This window comes from Phaethon aethereus (genome assembly GCF_964289735.1).
Source record: "Phaethon aethereus genome assembly, chromosome: 2".
NCBI classification, from domain to species: Eukaryota; Metazoa; Chordata; class Aves; order Phaethontiformes; family Phaethontidae; genus Phaethon; species Phaethon aethereus.
The window spans coordinates 39,118,323-39,138,477 of NC_138582.1; the positions used below are offsets into that span (position 1 = coordinate 39,118,323).

At 40.6% G+C, this 20,155-nt stretch overlaps 1 protein-coding gene across 1 annotated transcript in view; it reads left to right on the top strand.

Moving 5' to 3' along the window:
* CPA6 (carboxypeptidase A6) overlaps positions 1-19,849 on the top strand; it is a gene marked incomplete at its 3' end in the record, with an annotated part of 84,504 nt that extends 64,655 nt beyond the window's left edge. The window contains exons 7-11 of the mRNA XM_082014652.1: positions 7,537-7,647; positions 7,898-7,988; positions 12,591-12,793; positions 17,938-18,022; positions 19,662-19,849. Coding sequence (XP_081870778.1) covers positions 7,537-7,647; positions 7,898-7,988; positions 12,591-12,793; positions 17,938-18,022; positions 19,662-19,849 — 678 coding nt within the window. The remainder of the gene's footprint in view (positions 1-7,536; positions 7,648-7,897; positions 7,989-12,590; positions 12,794-17,937; positions 18,023-19,661) is intronic.
* Between the last annotated feature and the right edge of the window lie 306 nt (positions 19,850-20,155).

A 20,155-nucleotide genomic window follows, 5' to 3' on the forward strand; every position in this document is an offset into this window, starting at 1 on the left:
TGTCAGCAGACTTAAATCTTTTGAACAGGTACAGCTGAAATGCCGCATTCCAACAATCCAGGATTTCGGACTAATATTAATGTAAAAGATGCTCATTACATCTGTATTTAGTTATTCTTTGTGACAATGTATTTAGTCCATCCCCCCATGATGTGCTTTCCATCTCCATTTTTTGGAGTTCTCCAAGCAGAAGTTTTGAACCGTACAGAAAAGAAAGCAAGGACCAGACTGCCTCTCCCTATAAGCCGTACATTTATGCCATTCCTGTTACTGGGGCCAGATACGCCTCTGTTTTTAACAAACCTTTGATTGCTGGCTCTCAGAAACCTGAAGAGCTTTTGAAATAATTCAAAGTTCTGAAATGAATCAGAAGCATGCAAGGCCAAAACAAATACTGTACATGTAGCTTTTTCCTTTTACTCTTTGTCTGGATACGTTCCTTCTTTCCAGGGTCCATTCCTTTCAGCTAAAGCTCTTCAGATGATGTTGGTTTGACTTGAAACTTTTTGTTGCCCTTTAAACCATTGCATCTTCTTGCTCTGTGAAATCTTCCTATTTGGGTTTTTCTCCTCTTCATCAGTTTTTAGTTCACCCTTGTTTTGGAAAAGCCAGAAGCTTCTCAGGGCTGCATCCTCCTTCAGAGTTGCCAGTGATGCTGGCACCATGAAGACTGGGCTCTTTTCGCCTTGGAGGACCAGTCATCTGGTGACTGATCTCTGCACAAACTCTCTGCAGCTCTTTCAGTAAGTGCAATACAATCATTGGAGCTTCATTTGTATTGTTTGCCAGACTCTGGTCTCCCCAGCTGTCTTTTTAGCTACCTAACCTCAGAAAAAAATTGTCTTCTCTGAGTGCTCCCTACATATCCATTATCTGGAGGAAAAATCCATCTGTTTCATCCTACAGCATCTATATTTGAAACACTCAGCCTTACTTATCTTTAGCTAACTCATTCTTCTCTGTCAGGAGCTTCTGCCTGACATGCTATTTGTTTTTTCTCCATCAGAGAGATCATCTCTTCCAGCCTCTTCATTCAGTACTTCATTCATCAGCCAAGAGGTGCTGGTGCAAATGCGGAACCTGTTTTATCCTCAGGATTTTTTTCATCCTCCAAATGCTGTACCTGCCATTTGAATTTTCAGTGTGGTAATCACACCTATGTGTATGTAGCTTCTGCTTCTATTTAACATCCCTCCTCTGCTCCGCAGCTGGTTCGGTTCTGAATGAGTTCGGTTATTTTGGCAGCCGTCTTATATCCCACTTCGCTCTGAGTGTCTCCAGCACATCCTCGCTACTGAAAACAGAGGTTACTGATGTGCACCACTTCTGAGGCGAAGGAAAATATAAAAGTAGTGAACACTATCAACAAGAGTTTCCTGTACTGGGCCCTCAGTTGTGATGCTTTTTTTTTTTTTAATGGATAGAATCTAAGCCAATGCCAAAAAAGATGGAGTGCAGTACCATGGTATCACCACAACGAGGCATGTGATGCATTGTTTTAAAAGCAGCTGTGGCAAACCATTTTTATACTGTGCGGTATTTCTTTCGCTTTTTGTCCACCGTGGATTTTCCCAGGTTCTATTCAACAGTAAGACAGTTCAGCGGAGGTCCTTTATTTTGCTGTGATATCTCCATGATGGAAAAAAACACAGTTAAAACCGTTTCCAGTGTTCCTCTTCCAAAAGGAATTAAGTACTGCATAATTTTTTTGTGCATTTTCAACTACTCAGCTGCATCCTCCTGCTAACCCATGATCTTAAGAAGGTAAAAATTACTTTCATTGTGCTTTCAGCTATTCATTTTTCACAATACAAATACATCTTGATAAAATAAAGGTAACCCTGCAGCTGTGTTGTGCCTGTAGTAATTTTTCAATGACATTTGGAAGTTCAAACTCCTATGTATTAATCACTAGGACATTCAAATTCTACCTTGTGAAGGTTTTCAAGCTGTTGGGTATGTTCTTCTTCAAGGCACGAAGAAAATTCACATCGTTGCTCCAACATATTAGTTGCCCTAGGGAAGAAATTCTGCTTTACACTTTAGCAGTCCACTCCTGTATGATGATGCTGATTAATTAGGACTTCAGAAAAACTACTGTTATGCAAAAACACTATTGAGCATGAGAAAGGATTATGAAAGAAAATTCTGTGTGTTGGACAATTTAGTTGTTACAGAAATGGAATTACAAGCAATAATCTGCATCTTAATTATTTAACTGTGTCTCAACAATTTAATTAAACAATGCATTCAAGTGAGTTCTGTTGTGTTGCCCTCAATATATGCTACCCTAGACCAACATATCTAGGATGTAAAATTCAAGAATTGCGTTTTCCAGTGGTAGACATCTCTGTGGGTCTCCACCAAGTTGGTGGGCTTTAGTTTCATATCATTACTAGTAGAGAAGTTTGTGTTGCCCCTTTCAGACTATTCACAGTGCTTCCGAATAACTCAGGTCTCTTCTTTTCCTGCTAGACAATCCTTGATTATTTGGGATCTATGAGGTTTGTTTAATGTGCTATTCCTCTAAGTGGAACCAAGTTGTGTCTCCTATTTCCACTAAGATCTGTGTAACTCTCCAACTTCTTCCCCACAAGATCCTGTATTTGCTTGGATGGTCCCAGCCATGCGCAAGCTTCCTGGTACTGCTGTTTGCATCTCTAACATGTCAATCATGCCATCATCCCTCTGCCTCTTCTCTGCTTCAGCATCTTATCCATTGCATCCTTAAGTAGCAGCATAAGCAAGCCTTTGGGAGCCTGCAGGTCCTTCTTTTCAGACTTCTTATGGGCTCTCTTCTGAGAGACATCCTTCTGTGTTGCAGGGTAGTTGCAGCACACTCATCTTTCTCAGTTGTTGTTTATGGCTTCCTCCTGTGGGACATGCTCCCAAAGAGGAAGGAAGATTCTGCCTGGTGGGGGGAAAAAAAAAAATTATAGTTCAAGCTTCAACCTTGAAAATTTGACCAAGACATTTGTTTTCAGATACTCAGTTGTATCTTACCATTAATAATGAGTGCCAAAGCAGGACACTAGCAGTAAAAGGGAAAATGGAGATAAAAAGATGTACTGCTTCTAAGTACAGAGACAGAGCTAACTACTAACTTGCCAAAATGATAAAGTGGCAATGAAGGCCTGAATGGCAGATCATAGTGTCACCCTGCTAAAGTGTAAGATGTACGGACAATAGTAAAACATTGTATGTTACCATCAGAAAGGATGTTTCAACTGATACCTTAATAATGGCATGGAAGAGTTAATCCTGTTTTGCTGAAAGCAGTTTTATGTGATTTCTGGTAGAATAGCAATGGAGTCAATTCCCCGTGCTAAAATACTAACTGTTTAATTCAGTGTGATTGTTTAATTCACAACCAGAAACAGCAAAAGCTGATTTTGTTACCTTAATTTTAATAATAATTAACTGTGGGACAGCAAATTGTTATCAAGCTCAACTGCAATTTCGGAATTTGTCTCAACCCTGTCTCCTTGCTTTGTCCTTCTCAGTCAATCCCCTTATTTTATAAAAAGCCCAACTGCATCCTAAATCCATTTTAAATTCTTGCCTTTTATTGCTTTGGCAGTTGACAATATAGCTCTTTTGTTCACTTCATCCCCCAAATTAAATTTCCTATAGACCAGGTCCTCAGCCAGCCTAAGCTGGCGTAGCTCTATCAACAACCACCACTCTGCTGATCCAGATGATCAAGCCCCCTCCTATTAATCATCGGTCCTTTCCCCTATCCCCCAGGCAGATTGCTTGCACGCTGTTGGCAGGGTTCCTGTATCATCTGTTCATTCACTAATAACACTGTTCAGCATTTATTGGGCCAGTCTGGCTCTCTGCACATTCAGCAGCAAAGCTTCTATTGATTGCATGATGGGGAAGCAGAATCAAGCCATATAAAGTCGCATTACCTTGTATTCTGAGAGCTCTGTGCAAACTACAATGCAGTTAATTCACTAATGGTTTATATTGGTCTTGCTCATGCCATACTGAAGAGAAAATGTTTCAACACTGCTGCGGGGGGGGATTGGTTCGCATGATCATTGTTCGGAGGATTTGAGAGTCACGTCACAAAAAGCAAGTTGTGGGCTTTGCTCCAGCAAGGACACACCTTAGTAATTGTAAGGCGCATTGCCAAAGACCTCCTTGTCAAGGGAGGTAACAGTATACAGTCTGTGTTGTCTGATTACATATTATCAAAAGATAAAAACAGTATGAAGGACAAAATATTTTTAGCAGAAAAAATTAATATGATCTCACTTACACCAGGTTACACCATCTACAATCTTGCTTTCCATGAAGAAAAAAGCCTTACCAGGTCCATTACATTTTAAATTAAATGGTACTATAAAAGGCTAATAAAATTATTAAGATAAACCATATATGCTTTAAATGAATCATAGAATAGCTTGGGTTGGAAGGGACCTTTAACAGTCATCTTGTCCAACCCCCCTGCAATGAGCAGGAACATCTTCAACTAGATCAGGTTGCTCAGAGACCTGTCCAGCCTGACCTTGAATGTTGCCAAGGATGGGGCATCTACCAGCTCTCGAGGCAACCTATGCCGGGGTTTCACCACTGACATTGTAAAAAAATTTCTTCCTTCTATCTAGTCTAAATCTGCTCTCTTTTAGTTTACAACCATTACCCCTTGTCCTATTGCAACAGGCCCTGCTAAAAAGTCTGTCCCCATCTTTCTCATAAGCCTCCTTTCAGTACTGGAAGGCTGCAATAAGGTCTCCCCAGTCTTCTCTTCTCCAAGCTGAACCACCCCAACTTTCTCAGCCTGTCATTATAGGGCTGATTGAGATATTTAGCTCTAAATAAACTTTAAGACTTAAAATTTTGAAGGCATTACTGGGGTCTATAATGCTTTCCAAAGGCGTTCAAAGCATTTTGTCAAAGACAGCAGGTATTAAAATAACAGAGTAGCTTTAAAAAATGAAAGGGTGCTTGACGTTTTGCAGTCCGTGTTTTGTTTCAGTTTTTAAATGGTGGTGCTTTTACCTATCAAGAAAAATATATTCTTCACCGGATTTAAAACATACTGAGCATTAAAAAGTATTAATTCAAATATTTTCCTTATATCACTTTTTGCAAATTTGGAAGGGCTCTAAAAAATTTGGAAAGCTCACCCATGCAGTTTTTAAGAAGTGTATTACCTTAAATTGATTAATTATCTGTAGTTATTTTAAGGAGATTATTTTAAAAGTGTTTTAAAGAGTTTAATCTTACAGCATTGCAATTTAAAGTATGGTACATAATGCTATGGTGTAACAAAATGCGTAATTACAGATGTAATTGACAGCAAAAGAATGGCATATGCAAATATAGATACACGCAAATATGGCAATCTGATTATCACTAATATGTAAATACCCACCACGGAGACACAACCTGAGCTTAATTTGTTAGTACTGTCTAAAAAGAAAAAAGCATTAAAAAGTCAAAGAAGTGGCGTGTGGTGCCTTATCTCCTCCTCAGCCAAATTACTTCTCTCTGAACTAAGCATGATAAAAGTGTTCATTTTCCTTGACCAACATTTTGGAGCATGACTTGGTTCTGTTTCCACTGTGTTTCCACTGTAAGAACAGTCTTATAGATTTAACATCCATACTTACCATATAGGCTCTTAATCCTGGGAAGATTTAAGTACAGGGCTAGCCTAATGCACAGAGTAGCCCTAGTTACTTCAGTTTGAGTTTTCTGCATGTGGAACATCAGTAAAACAGAGCCTTTGTTTTCACAGTCATTATTTTTGAGTAACCATTGTGTTCTGTTTTGACAAAATTACTTTTTACTATAGTTGCAGTTCCCTGAATACCAATATTTTTATGCAAACATATTTCTAGCCTTGATGTGGCTTCCTAATACAAGCGCATCAAATTTAAATGCAATACCATTCCAGCAAAGAATAGTACCATTCTATAGTTCCATTTAATTTAAAAAGACCTCTGCATTGGCCAGGGACTTTTTCCCAGCAGCTCCACAAAGCTTCCCCTCAAAAGCCCACTGTCATCCTCTTCTCCCCTGTGATAACCCTACCCTTTTTCAGCATCTTGTCCCACCCTGTGGTTCTTCATGCCTCACTTCACTCTGTGCTGTGCCCTCTTCACCCTATATCACTCACTTTCCTCTCCTCTTGCCCGGCTGAAACGGAAGAGGAGCTCAATGTGGAGTAGCACTGGGATGACTCGGTGGCTTTGCATAGGGATGACGTGCTGCTTTGGATCTCCAAGTGAGGCTGAAGGATCTGCACGTGCAGAGCACTGCTGGGAAGGAAGCTGAAGCTGGGCAAGGAGAAAGCACTGCGCGACAGAGAGGTGGTTGATGAACAGCTTAGAAAACGCATTTAGAAGTCTCACCAAGCCCTCAATAAAGGAAAAAAAAAGATAAAAACAAACTCCTCCATAAGTAAATTTCATCCCTAGATATGTCCAATTTTATGGGTATTTCTTACACGTATTCCACAAAGAGCATCCGTTAGCTCCCATGGCAGCCTCAGTAATCCAAAGAGCTGCAAGGTTAGCAGCCGGGAAGTATCAGATTCCTTTACTTCACACTGTTCCCTGGCATTTGTTAACTAAAAAGCTTTTAGCTTAGTTTATTCCAGAGCAAATGTATCCCTTTGTACCCCAAAACACACATTACTTCTTGGATCTGGAGGGCCAGAAACACTGCAGAGCAGAAGGCTGTCATCACGGCATCAGGAGGAGAGGAGCCAGCCTCAGGCATCCCTCCGAACCCAGTGCCAGCACGATATGCTTTCTGCCTGCCACTTGATTCCGCGCCTTACAGAATCAAGACTTAAATTTTGGAGGATGCAAGTTTGATGTCCAGCTATGACAAGCGACAGTTTTTGCTACAGCATGTGGAGTCCAAGCTTCCTGAAACTAGTAAAGGAGCATCTCTGGTACAAACAGAGGAGCCTCTGGTTTGCTGCATTTTTCTAAGACGTAGAATGGAAAAAAATTACTTTCCCTACCTAGACATCCTCTACTAACCTTTATACTTCAGGTTCTTCAAAAGTAGAGGGTTTTCTAAATTATAAAGGAATAAACTGCCTGATGATTGCACATATAGCATATTACTTCAGATACAACAAAAGCTTACGTAATGTGATAAACGCTTCAAGACATGCTCTGACCTCACCAAATCATCACCTGGTGGAAACAACAGCACTCCATTGTCTTACAGGAGCTAAACTCATTTCCTCAACTAAGAATCTACTCCACTGACTTTCAGCTCCTACATCAAGCAACACTTTGTATGCATTTGCTTCTCTGTAATGTGAGTTGTATTTTCTTGACAAAAATTGAAAGTGACCGAGAAGCAGAGAGAAGAGGATCTTTTGAACACTTTTTTCACATGCTCACATGCTGCCTTTAATCACATTTGCATGAAGATGTCAGCCTTTCAAGTACAGCTTTAAGGGTGTCAGTGGTGCCAAAGCCCTGTCTTAGACTGTCACAATACTTAATCAGGAAATTATTTTTATTATGGAAACTACTTTCTTTGGCTTTTCTGCTTTAGGCTCTTCAAACATACCAGACCGATCCTGCCATGAGAAAGATGCTAACTCAGCTGTATTTTTATATCATGCCTGTATTTAATGTGGATGGATATCATTTTAGCTGGACAAATGTAAGTAGTATCAGTAGTATTACTCAAAAAATTGTTCAGACAGGAAAGATTGAATGGCTGGTACATTATTTAAAGGTGACTTTCTGTATAATCCGGTCCATCACTTTATGGCAGGCAAAATGGAAGTAAATTACTCTAGTTAAAATATAATACTGAATATGTTTACCGGGGTTGGTTTGTTATGTGTACAAATAGATTTTTGCCAAAATATAGTAATATTGCTATGTAACTATTTTATAACTTATGTTAGGATCGATTTTGGAGAAAAACAAGATCAAAGAACACAAGGTTTCGGTGTCATGGTGTTGATGCTAATCGCAACTGGAAAGTGAAATGGTGTGGTAAGTCTGGAGATACTTTGGTCCACCAGGTCACATTACCCTGTATTTAATTATCCAACAGAGTAAGTATGTCAGGTCACAGCCACTGTGAAGCGTTCTCTCTTCCAAAGTTGAAGCTAGTTTTCCATAAAGCCACAAGCCAGGGCTCAAATCTTCTTTCTAGCTTCTAAAAACTAAAAGTCCTGAACTTTGGAAAAACACATCTCATTACAAGTAAAAAGTTTTCATGGTGAGTGTGGCAAAAGTAAAAAAACATATATACAGCTATTCTGTATTTCTGCAATCATGTAAATAATTTGAAGCACAATATTGAGCCTGGCCCATCACATTTCAGAATTTACCTGACTACAGCTTTAGCAAACATTTCAAACTTCATTTTATTCAATTTGTCATTTCTCTGAAATGGCTTTAGCTTTGGAAATGTCAGACTTGCTTTTTTGGCCTCACAGAGAAATGTCTGAGAATATTTTAAGGCCATTATTATTACTGATTTATTAAAGAAAGAAGGTGCTTCTAAATGCATGGAGGTCCAGTTTTAAACTCCCAGCACTTCTGTAAATACTTTCATAAAAATTGACCTCAATTTCGTATAGAGAATACAGCAGTAGTGAAATACTAGCAGAATATTTGGAATGGGTCCACTGAGGAAGAAATGGTATTTTATTAAGTCTTGCAGCAAGACAGTGCAACTCACACCGGAGTAAGCAGCCATACAAGTTCTGGTGCACCAGAAAGTAACAGCACTTTGTTGTGAAATACTGCAATATATACCTGACTCTTCTGCTGACCTGCTCTCCCATCTTGAGCAACTTCCTTCACCTCTTTGTGCAGCTGTTTTCTCCTCCAGCATTCATCCACCTTCCTTATCTACATTATGAACTTGTCAGACAGAAATTGTGTTTGCATAGTGCTAACGCAACAGCCCCCCCTTCAGCCCGTCCCTCTTCTACTGGAAGTCTCTAGATGTTTCCACAATACTCTGGTTGCTTGCAGTAAGAGTAAGCATTGTACAGTCTGGCTTGCAGCAACTGGATTCTTTAAGTAGATTTTTGAAAACTGTAAGGATAAAAGTGAGTATAAATAATCTGCCTAGGGCAATTACAAATGAGGTGAGAGTAAACAGAAGCATATATTCAATACAGTATGGACTTGTGAAATATGCTTCCAGGTTTTTTCTACTCTGCTCACAGTAAGGAGAGGACTGACACAGAAGCTTGTGTTAGCTGAGAATCCCTCCACTACAGAAGGTAGTCCCAGGGCTGCTATCACGATCTTTAAGGCAATTTTATGCTGCGAAAATAATGTAAAAATGAACCAAAATCCTGCATCACTGTTACCATCTTTTACCTAAGTGTGTAATTCACAACTGCAGGTGTTCTGGGGACATAAATTTGCTATTCAGAAAATAGCCACTGGCATAGCTGGAATGAACAGTTCTCTTACAAAGTCTTCAGAGCCATATTATGGTTACCTATCAGCACAATATTAATACTAACACAGTGCATTTTCTTTCTAGTCCTAATGAATATTTCTTGTGTTCAAAATGCTCTGCTCCTCCCTCTTCTTGCTCCCCAGCCACTGTATTAAATCACACTTTTTTACTCAGTCCTGAAAATGTTTCCTTAGTTTTCAGTAAAAAACATTTTTTCTAGGCTGAGTGAAACTGTAACAATACACACACGCATTGTGTGTTGTAATCCACTACTTGTTGCATTTCTCCCCTGCACTAAACATTAAAGACAGGTCCCCACCCCAAGTTTCACAAATAAAAATTAATTGAAGATTGCTCATCACCCCATCAAGCACATGCTCTGCTTCCCACACCGGACCCCAAACTCCATCTGGTTCTCTATTTTGCCAGAGAATAAAGAGCTCTTTCATGAACTGGGCTGACCAGTGCTCAGAAGATCCTCATCTGGCACCCCACGTTCTCATTAATCTGGCACTAAATGAGGCAGAGAAGAATCTGGACCATATCACACTTTGAGGCTTGTATGATCATGGTGTGTTTAACATTTAATACTGCATATGCTTATAAAAACCTTTTCATTCAGTTCAGTCGCACTTACAGTTTGCAGGCAAGGCTTGAACTTCACTGTGGGGCTTCCATGCAGGTATGTTTGCTGCAGTGAGCTAGTTGGTAAAGATAACACAGCATCCCTTCTGCTTTCCTCTTCCCTTCTAGTGTAGGACTTTGATGTAAGCTTTATGATGTTGCTCCTGTATTCTCTAGAGACCGAGAAAAGGGCTATATCACTGATTGTGGCAGATTTTGCTTTGCAGCACCCTGTGCCTATCACAGTGCACAGAAATTGCATAGACCCAGGTGAATACTGACTGCAAGATCTCTTGGTAGAAATGCCCCTTGCTATATATATTTATGTGCAATATCTAGCATAATAGTTTAATGTTCATTAAATAAATAGCAACTTTAAAGCCAATAATGAGGTACTTAGAACTAAATTATGTCATAGGGCAAATGTAGTTGAAGAGGTTGGCTCCGAAGCCCACAGGACAGGAGCAGTGGGAATTAAAATTTCCAGTGCATCCCAATTCCCAATGCACCCCATTGCTCATTGAGAACAGTACCCCATACTGACAAAAGAAGTGGCTGCAAGGAAGTTTGAGAATCATGCTCCAGCTCATCCATCCTCCCTGTCTTGCTTCTGTACCAAAGCATTAGTTTTATCAGTCTCTGCACACATTTCCTTTGTACATTTGATCTCATGATGGATGTTGGAGGATACTTGTCCTCCCCTGGTATGCTATCAGGTACAAAAATAAGGCAGCATGGTGACATTTTATGCATTTCCATTTTCTTCTCATGACTGTAACTCAGAAATTTCAGAGGAGTGGATACTTACTGTATCTTTTTTTCCTTCTTGTGGAAGGAAAAAGGAACATCCAGTGTGAAAACTGAGGATATCCTTACATTATCCAAGGCCACCATGAAACTCTCTCTTTTTACTACCAGCTAGCTTCACTTAAGGACAAGCGTTAACTACAGCTGGGATTGCAAGTGGCTCACTACCGTAGGCTGGGCAGTTTAGAGAGTCTTTTCTTCACTAAAAGTCACTAAACTGAGTCATAGTTTACCATTGGGTCATTTTACTGTTAGCTTGTAGGATTCTGCTGTTTATTAACAGCAATATGATGTCCATTTTCATTATTCAGTATACAACACTGTTACAGGAGATGAAGTATCCATTAAAAAAAGCAAAGGCTCCGGAAGCTCTGCTAAATAGTTCTCCTTTAGCTATGTTAACTGACAAGACATCGAGGCAGAGTGCTCTTGGGATTTGGATGACTTGGTGGCCATCTGTTCTGCAGGGAGGAGACCATCTGCCCTCTATATAACCCATCCATATCCACTGCAATCTAAGCGCTAATACCTTTTGAAATCCCCACCTGTGGCCACTAAATGGTAGCCTCAATTTTCATATTACAAATGAAGCTGCAGCATGAAATTCTTTTACTCTTTAATTTTAGTGGCATTAGGTTGATTGCGTAATTCTGATTTAGTTCGTATTATTATGCCCTCTCACACGCCGTTCTTTTCTTGTTATTTGAGGATGGCAGTACTTACTACACAAACGAAAGCTAATAAAACACTGCTTTTGTAAGTAAGTCCCTGATGACACCAGAGAATATTGCAAACAAACTATTATTACTCTGTGGGTCAGTGTAAAACATGCAGCATTTTGAAATCACAGTGGATAAAAGAGCGGAGTGGATTTGCATAAATATTGCTCTTTTAGGCCCAGGCCCTAAGCTGTAAATGAGACAGTGGCTTAGATCCAGAATTGCTAAATGATAAAGGAGCCACTGCCCCATCTCCTTTTCTGAGTTTCATCTTTCAGTACTTCATGGGATATTACATGCAGACTACTGCAGCTTACTGCCACCTAAGCAGGTTGACGTGGTGAAAGGTAACCTCACAACTGAACCCCTGACCCAAACTTGAAGGAAAAATAAGCCCTGTGCAAACTGAGATTATTTCTATTTTAGCTAACTGAGCCATCAACCCATGTAATTTTTTTCCCATAAGGTTTGCAAGAGTAAAAATAGGCAGTAGTCAGGGACAATTCTCATGTTTTAAACCAATATCTGAGATAATGCCTGCTGAGGTAATCTACCTACCATTGTAACCATCACTGTAGTAGCTAGTAGGTTAAAATGCCCTTAAAGGCTAGATTTGTCTTGGCAGTGACTAGAGAAAGAGGTATAGTACTCTGATTTTTAATAGATCAACTGAGACCCTTCAACAGTTTTAATACTGGAATGCTATCATAAAATGTGCCACTCATATGGAAAGCCAGGGAAGAAAACACAATGAAGTCAAGCTCTCCTTTGGGTTAAAAATATGTCCTCTGGGGAGAACTGTATGTAGTTGGCCAATTGGCAACTCTCGGTGTGTCTACTAGATGATCGAGCAGATTGCTGTACTGAGGTCCCACTGGCTCATGCCTTTTAGTCACAAGAAAGAAATTTTTTAATGGCTTTTCACGCTTTTGCGCACAGGCCTACGTAGGCTGAGCCAGAAGTTGACCCTTAGAAATGCTCCATGATCATTTACCATCAACTTTCTCTTTCAATCTCTAGATGAAGGTGCTTCATTTCACCCATGCGATGACACCTACTGTGGTCCCTTTCCTGAGTCAGAGCCTGAAGTAAAGGCTGTTGCTCATTTTCTCCGCAAACATCGGAAACAAATAAAAGCCTATTTGTCCTTCCATGCATATGCACAGATGCTGCTGTACCCTTACTCTTACAAATATGCAACTATTCCAAACTTCAGCTGCGTGGTAAGTACATTAAAACTTGGGAGAATATGCTTCCCTATATAATAATTTTTGGTATATTTTGTTTTGAGAGGAGGCTTGTTTCTTCAATACTTTGCACATATTTAATATTGAGCGGTATTTATTCTGGATCCACTTGCAATCTCATTTCTGGTTATATAACCTTCACTCAAAGTGAGTCAGCAGTAATTTAATTAAAATGGTATAGTGCCTTCCATCCATCAGTCCCTTTAAATTACTTGATAGGCTAAATCCCTGGGTTTTAATTACAGTTATTAGCATTTTATTTAATTAACTGTAATGGGAATTATGTAGTTAAGTCCTTGGATATCTAGCTGAAATTCTGTCCCTTCATGCTCAGAACTTAAACACTAGAAGCACAAAGCAGAACATCTTCCATTTTATGAACAGAATAAAATCAAAATAGTTTATAATTATCAATTAGAGGAGAAATCTCATCAATGTCACCAAAAGTGAAGCTTCTATTGCTTTATGTATCATCCTGCTCAGACATAGTGGTTTTGCCCCTTAAAGACAAGCAGCTAATTAACATCAGATGCTGTAGAGTTTTTGTCTATTAGAAGAAGAAATTAGTAAGAGTAGATTTTTGATGCAAGCCTGTTGATTTACAAATATGTACATTTTATGTATTCCATGCTCATTCAAATGCAGGAGATCTAGTCCCTCTGCTCACAGTTTGAGGTCTGTTTTTAGCCAGCCTCCTGTACATTAATCCTCTCTATAGCTTATTCTCTTAGGGAAATGTGGCTCAAGCCTCACTTTCTGTTTTGTCCTGCTCACAGACATACATTACACCAACCTACTAGTAGCAAGCCTCTTTCTTTTGCCCTCAGTCCCCAGTAAAATTACATTGTCCATATATCTCCTATTTTCACTTTGAAAGTTGCAGTGGCCTTTAACTAACTATTTCAAGCTAGTTTACTCCAAAAGGAACTTAACTGCACCTTAGATTTATCCTGTGCAGAATATATTATGTTGTTAGTCCCTGGACCTTGGCTGAAGTTTCACTCAGCTGCCCTCTTGGGAGGCTGAGCAGCCAGCACTCCACAAACTGAACTCTCTCTATGTGGGTTTATTTCTGTTAAGACACATAATTTCAGCAGCTACTAAAAATTCCCCTGCCTGATGTCATTCTTGGGAAAGGAGCAAATTAGAAGTTAACTAAGCAACCAGAGGAGCTAAAAATATGAGACTTGTGGGGACTTGCCACCCAACCTTGCACTGACTGTGAATGAATCCATGAGCCTTCTTTTTACTCTACTTTCTCCACCCTCTTCTGGGGAGTGGCAAAGAGAAAGTAACTCCCCAAGTGAATTGGTGACAGTTACTTACCAAAAAACATAGACTAGGAACTTAAACCACAGTATCTCATTCCTTTGAAGACCAGCAGGTGCAATAATTGTTTTTTAAGAACATACACCACAGCAGAAGGTAAAGACCTGCTATGAGGAAGAATCAGCATCTCCTCTGCAAGTAGATGATTATTGGGTATCTGATGAAAATATCCAGAGTAACATAAGGCAATAGCAGACACTGTGTCAGGAAATTAGAATCATAGTCTCATAGAGTCATTCAGGTTGGGAAAGACCTTTAAGATCATCAAGTCCAACTGTTAACCTAGCAGTGCCAAGTCTACCACTAAGGCATGTCCCTAAGCACCACATCTACACATCTTTTAAATACCTCCAAGGATCGTGACTCAACCACTTCCCTGAGCAGCCTAATATCCAGTCTAAACCTCCCCTGGTGCAACTTGAGGCTGTTTCCTCTTGCCATATCACTTGTTACTTGGGAGAAGAGACTGACAGCCACCTTGCTGCAACCTCCTTTCAGGTAGTTGTAGAGAGCGATAAGGTCTCCCCTCAGCCTCCTCTTCTCCAGGCTAAACAATCCCAGTTCCCTCAGCCGATCCTCATAAGACTTGTGTTCTAGAACCTTCACCAGCTTCATTGCCCTTCTTTGGACACGCTCCAGCACCTCAACGTCCTTCTTGTAGTGAGGGGCCCAAAACTGAACACAGGATTCAAGGCGCAGCCTCACCAGCACCGAATACAGGGAGACAATCGCTTCCCTCGTCCTGCTGGCCACACTATTTCTGATACAAGCCAGGACGCTGTTGGCCTTCTTGGCCACCTGGGCATGCTGCCAGCTCATACTCAGCTGGCTGTCAACCAAATTCATTGTAATGAAAAAGAATCTCTGAGAGTTTTCACACGTACCAGTAGATCTTCAGTACATGTTGTTCTTGTTGCTCAAGGGCTATTTCCATTCCGAGACTGGGAGTAACTGCCCCTGGGTACATATACTCTATCTTTCCATCCACAGCTTTTAGACCAAAGGAACCCAGTTTTTGATGTGTAGTAGGTGTTCCCCAGGTTTGAGAGACATTGGATCAGGCTTCTCATCAGAGGGAGCAGAGCACAGACCTAAAGGGACAAAACCAGACACTGTTATAGACAACAGCCCTGGACAAATGGAAGCCAAATCCTAATTCTAAATATTTTGCCAGTATTTGGACTCTATATTTCTTTTCATTGCAGTGAGTCAAAAAGAACAGGGAGATTGGAATAAGAAACTGAAGTAATTTCCTGTTATTTAGAAAGCTCGTTATGGGGATTGTAGTGAAAATGAATGGAAAACTGTTGCTTATTTTTTTATGTGTTTTAATATTTGCCTACGGCCAAAGACTCCACCACCTGATGGATCCTAAATGAATAGTCTTTAATATTTCAAGTGTCTAAAATGGTGACTTAGGCTGAGGTTTCAGATTCTCCAGTTCTCTTGGAAATTAGAGTGTGCTGGCGAGTTGCAGATCTCTGTTTCCTGCTGCTGATGGAACAAGTTCTGTTGGTCTACATGGACTGTGTACAGTTCAACTGTAGGACTCCACATGCATAGCAGATAAATAACATTTGGTGCTAACAGGGGGCCACAATTAATCCTGAACAGAAGAAAGGATGTTTCTGTCTGGGTCGTATCCTTCCACTGAGCTGTCAGTCACCATTTTGATTAAAGTGTTCAATTATTCAGAGTTGCTTTGAAACCCGAGAGCTGTGTACTGATCACAACATGCATGTTCTGTTCTAGTTTAGGCACAACTCTCTTATTAACACTCTCCTAAAATTTGTTCTTTTAAGATACTTAAAATGGAAGTGTACTTTTAGATTGAAAAAACCAGCAGAAATATTCATCCACCTCGAGAGTTTTAAATTTCACCTAATTTTCATCCCTTTTCTTCCTGTACAGTTGTTTGCCTTAGTGTTTGCAGTGAACTTATACAGCATGACTGAGTTTGTGTAGGTCTTTGTAAAAATCTGGTAATTTTATGTGAAATTTTCTCCTTGAGGGTGTTCAAAACTGGTTGCTCGAATTTATTCAGGATCTAACCTGCACAGCATGATGCAGTTGAGAATTGTCCCCTTCTTTGGGCACATAACACCAACAGTGGAAGCAAGTAGCACCCCTCGAGGCAAAGAGCATCGAGTTCACAGAGCCCAGGGTGCCTGCCTACATGGTGGACATGGACTTGGGTCACTCCCGGTCTTGCCTCCAGAAAGTTGCTGCCTCTGCACGGAACCCAGTGCTGTTGTGCTGGTTTTAAATAGGCATTGCCAAACTATTTCTTCAGAAAGATTTCAACAGGGCTTGCTTCTGTTGTCTCATTGCTGTACAATGCACAGGGAGTCCTCTCCTTTGTGGCTATTTCTCCTTTCCATGAGGTGTTTACCATGGCATTGCTCTCCACTCGCCTCAGCTCCCTCAGCTGGGACCTGCTTCCCGCTCCCTTGGTGTCAGGCCTGTTGTCAGGCCGTTCCAGCTCCACACCATGGCCCGGGGATGGTAAGTGCAGCTGCTTGCCGAATTTCTGGTGAGAAACTGAGCCTGGTAGTCGGGGCTTCAATGCAGGCACAGACGACAGCCTCAGGCTGCAGCTGGAGCTCCCCACTCCCCAGAGCCCTGCGAGGCCCCCCTGCCGCCACCATGGCCTCGCACTGCAACCGCACCACCCTCACCGTGTCCAACAGCTCTGACCCCATCATGGGTCTTGTGTGTCACGACTCTGACATGTCAGAAGCTGAGGCATCTGTAAGAGGAGGAAGAGTCCCAAGTGACAGCACTTCCCACATCCTCGGACCTCCTTCCACCTCCTCAACTTTGGTGTTAGGGTGAGCCAGAAGTTACCCCTCACACCGGCTGGCGACCACATCCCGACAGGGCAGAAGGTCCCAGCAGCATTGACTTCAGTCACTCTCTTGTGGAGGTGGCAAGAGGAAGGGAGAAAGGGCAAGCTGAAAATGTCGGAGTCTCCGGCACTATCATCCCTGTGCTGAGAAAAAAACAAACAAACAATCTAGTCGTGCCTAATGGATTTTTATAATGGAGTAAAAAAGTTCTCTGCCATTTGCTAAGAGCAGTTCTCAGTGTAAAACAAACTCTCCAAAGCCCTACTTCCTGGCCAGTAAAGGAAAATTAACTTTTTTTTTTTCCTCTGGAATGACATTTTCAAGCAGTTTTCTCTGGCTTCTCTACTCGAGTGGACAAAGACCCACAGCAGGAATGCCTGCACAGGTCAGACCCAGGATTAAGCCAGAACCATCAGAGATTCGGAAGTGGAATTTTCCTCCTTCCTTTTTCCCACTCTGCTTACTGAACCACTGTGGGGTGTCACCAAGAGATCATTTCTGCTTCACAAGCCCAGCAGAGATGAGGTTTAGTGGACTGGGAAATGTATCCACAGGAACTGGCAGAAAATGCATGTGTGGCTTTAAACGGCATAAAAAAAGAGATTATTTCATCTCATGGTCTCATATTTGCCTAAATTTGTTGTGTCACTGAATTGGTATATATACCTATATTTACAAATACTTAATGGCTGAGCATTCACAGTGCAGTGAGCTTCTTTATGCCATGAAAATGTCTAACCAAGTTTTTCAGGGAATTAGGGAATTGCTGTCAATAAAAATAAATAATGCATTTATCCCTTAAAATAATTTTAAATTAGCTGCCACAGACTCACAGAACAGAGCATTGCGCTGGAAGTCAAGGATCCATAGCCCAGGTTCCAATCCCATTACAGTCTTTAATTCAAAGTCTAATTTATGTATTTGTTTTTCTCCCCCACATAGGAATCAGCAGCCTATAATGCTGTTAACGCTCTTCAGTCAGCCTATGGTATACGATACAGATACGGTCCTGCCTCTAGCACTTTGTGTAAGTTTTCCTCTGGCACAGGTTTGTGACTTTGACCTACCTATAGTAAGGAGGAGATTACCCTTATTATAACAAAGAAAGCAAACACTGTTTCAAGTGAACTTTGTTCCAGTTGTGGATGGTGAGGAAGGCGGAAGATGAAGTTTTGTAACTGATTCAGTCAGCTGATTTTGGTAAGATTAACTCAACTGATGCAATAGAAGAGATTAAAATGCAACGCATATGAGAGAAGAAAGCCAGCAAATAACATGTTCAGAACATATAAAAATAAATTGGGGGAAAAAAAAAGATAAAACAAGATCTTAAAAAGCATATCTTTATCAGATACTGTAAATGCACTACTAAGTTATAAAGTATTTGGGAGGAAATAATTCAAAGTAGGTTTCATTTTTCACCATTACTTTGCATCCCCTTCTGTGCAATTATGATAGATACAGCTATTCATAGAGCTCATTCTAAAATTTAGGGTGATGTCTTTAAAAGCTAGGTTTCAAATGTCTCTGTGTCTAGATGATGATAAATGTATCTTTACAACAGTATCTTTATTTGGACATCTTTCATTTTTCAGAGAGTGGTTTCAAATGCATTTTTCCCTATAACAAAAGATATTTAAAGTATACCTTTTAAATATGTAACAACATTTGTCAGGCAAGCTCTCCATATAGACAGGTAGGAGAAAAAGAAGTTCAATAGGTTTCAGTGAGACACTTTTTTTTTTACTGAAACTATGAGGCCTGGATGCTCTCGGTAATGATAAAGACATTGAAAATGTGCGAAGCTTAAGTAAATAACAAGATTTTTCACAGCTTATCTCCTGCATCTCCTCTGCTGTTGCTGTGTTTAAGCTAGAGCTTCACTTTATTGTGGGCCTCCATCTGACAGCACGGTCAGCATCTTGTGCTCATTACAGTGCAGTGAGTCGCTATGTCAGAGGAAGAGCAGTGTGAATTCATGCCAGAATTGCACAGAAGACAGCAGGCCACATGAGAGATGGATCTTTGTATAAACATAAGTGTCTTGGGTAATCAACATATGGAGGTAACGAAAGCATAAGAAGCACACTTCCTCGGGAAGGTCTGTTAATATTAGACACCACCTATGCAAATGCTCTCATGCTGTAAGGAAATGGTGAGAAAACAGGACAGAAATGAAAAGCATTTCAAAAGCACTTTGAAAAGGAGAATGTAGACTATTTTATAAATTTTGTCCCTTTCCCCTGCAAAGGAATAGCCTAAAAAACCCAAGTGAAACCTTAGGAGTGTGCAGAGCTCCAGTCGAGCTGGGAGATCTTTGCGGAAGCAAAGCTTTATACTGCACTCGCCTGGGGACAAGAACAATTTGGGGCTTTATTCTAAATGTCCTCTTTTATTAAAGTTTTGCTTTACACAAAGGTCCATTGTCAATTTTTTTTCCTGTGAAAATCAAGGGTCTAACCCATATTGTGCTGAGCACCTTTCACCAGGTGCTGGCTACCCATGCCCTTCTCTGAAGGGTGTTCAGGATCAGGGCAAGAAACAAGCTGGCGTTGCAAGTGTATTCACTGAGCCCTGGAGACAAAATGCCACAAGAACCCTCTGGTGCTTTCAACATGACCTACATTTAACTTTTTTAAAAATTTTCTCTGGATTCCCTCTTTCAGATGTGAGTTCTGGTAGCTCTATGGACTGGGCCTACAAAAATGGCATCCCCTATGCATTTGCATTTGAGCTGCGTGACACCGGCCATTTTGGATTTTTACTTCCTGAGACGCTGATCAAACCAACCTGCACAGAGACCATGCTTGCAGTTAAAAATATAACTCTTCATCTGCTGAAGAAATGTCATTGAGAGCTATTTCTGGGAGCTGGAAGTGAGCTTTTTACTCCCAGTGCTGATGCCTTTCAGTGTGCTCAGTTGCCATTCTAAGCTTGGCCACTTCAAAATTACAGAAGCTAATGGGAAATATGATATTGTTTCTACCAGATTTACTGGGTAGGAAATGGAAAAAATCATTTAATATCTGCTCTACAAAAGTCCATAAAGTTGATATCCTAACTCAGTTAGCAGTTTGGTGTAAAATAGTCTGTTCTTTTTGCAATAAAGCTTCGATTCTGCGGCTTCAGTGGGGCAGATCCAGGCCCACATACAGGTGCC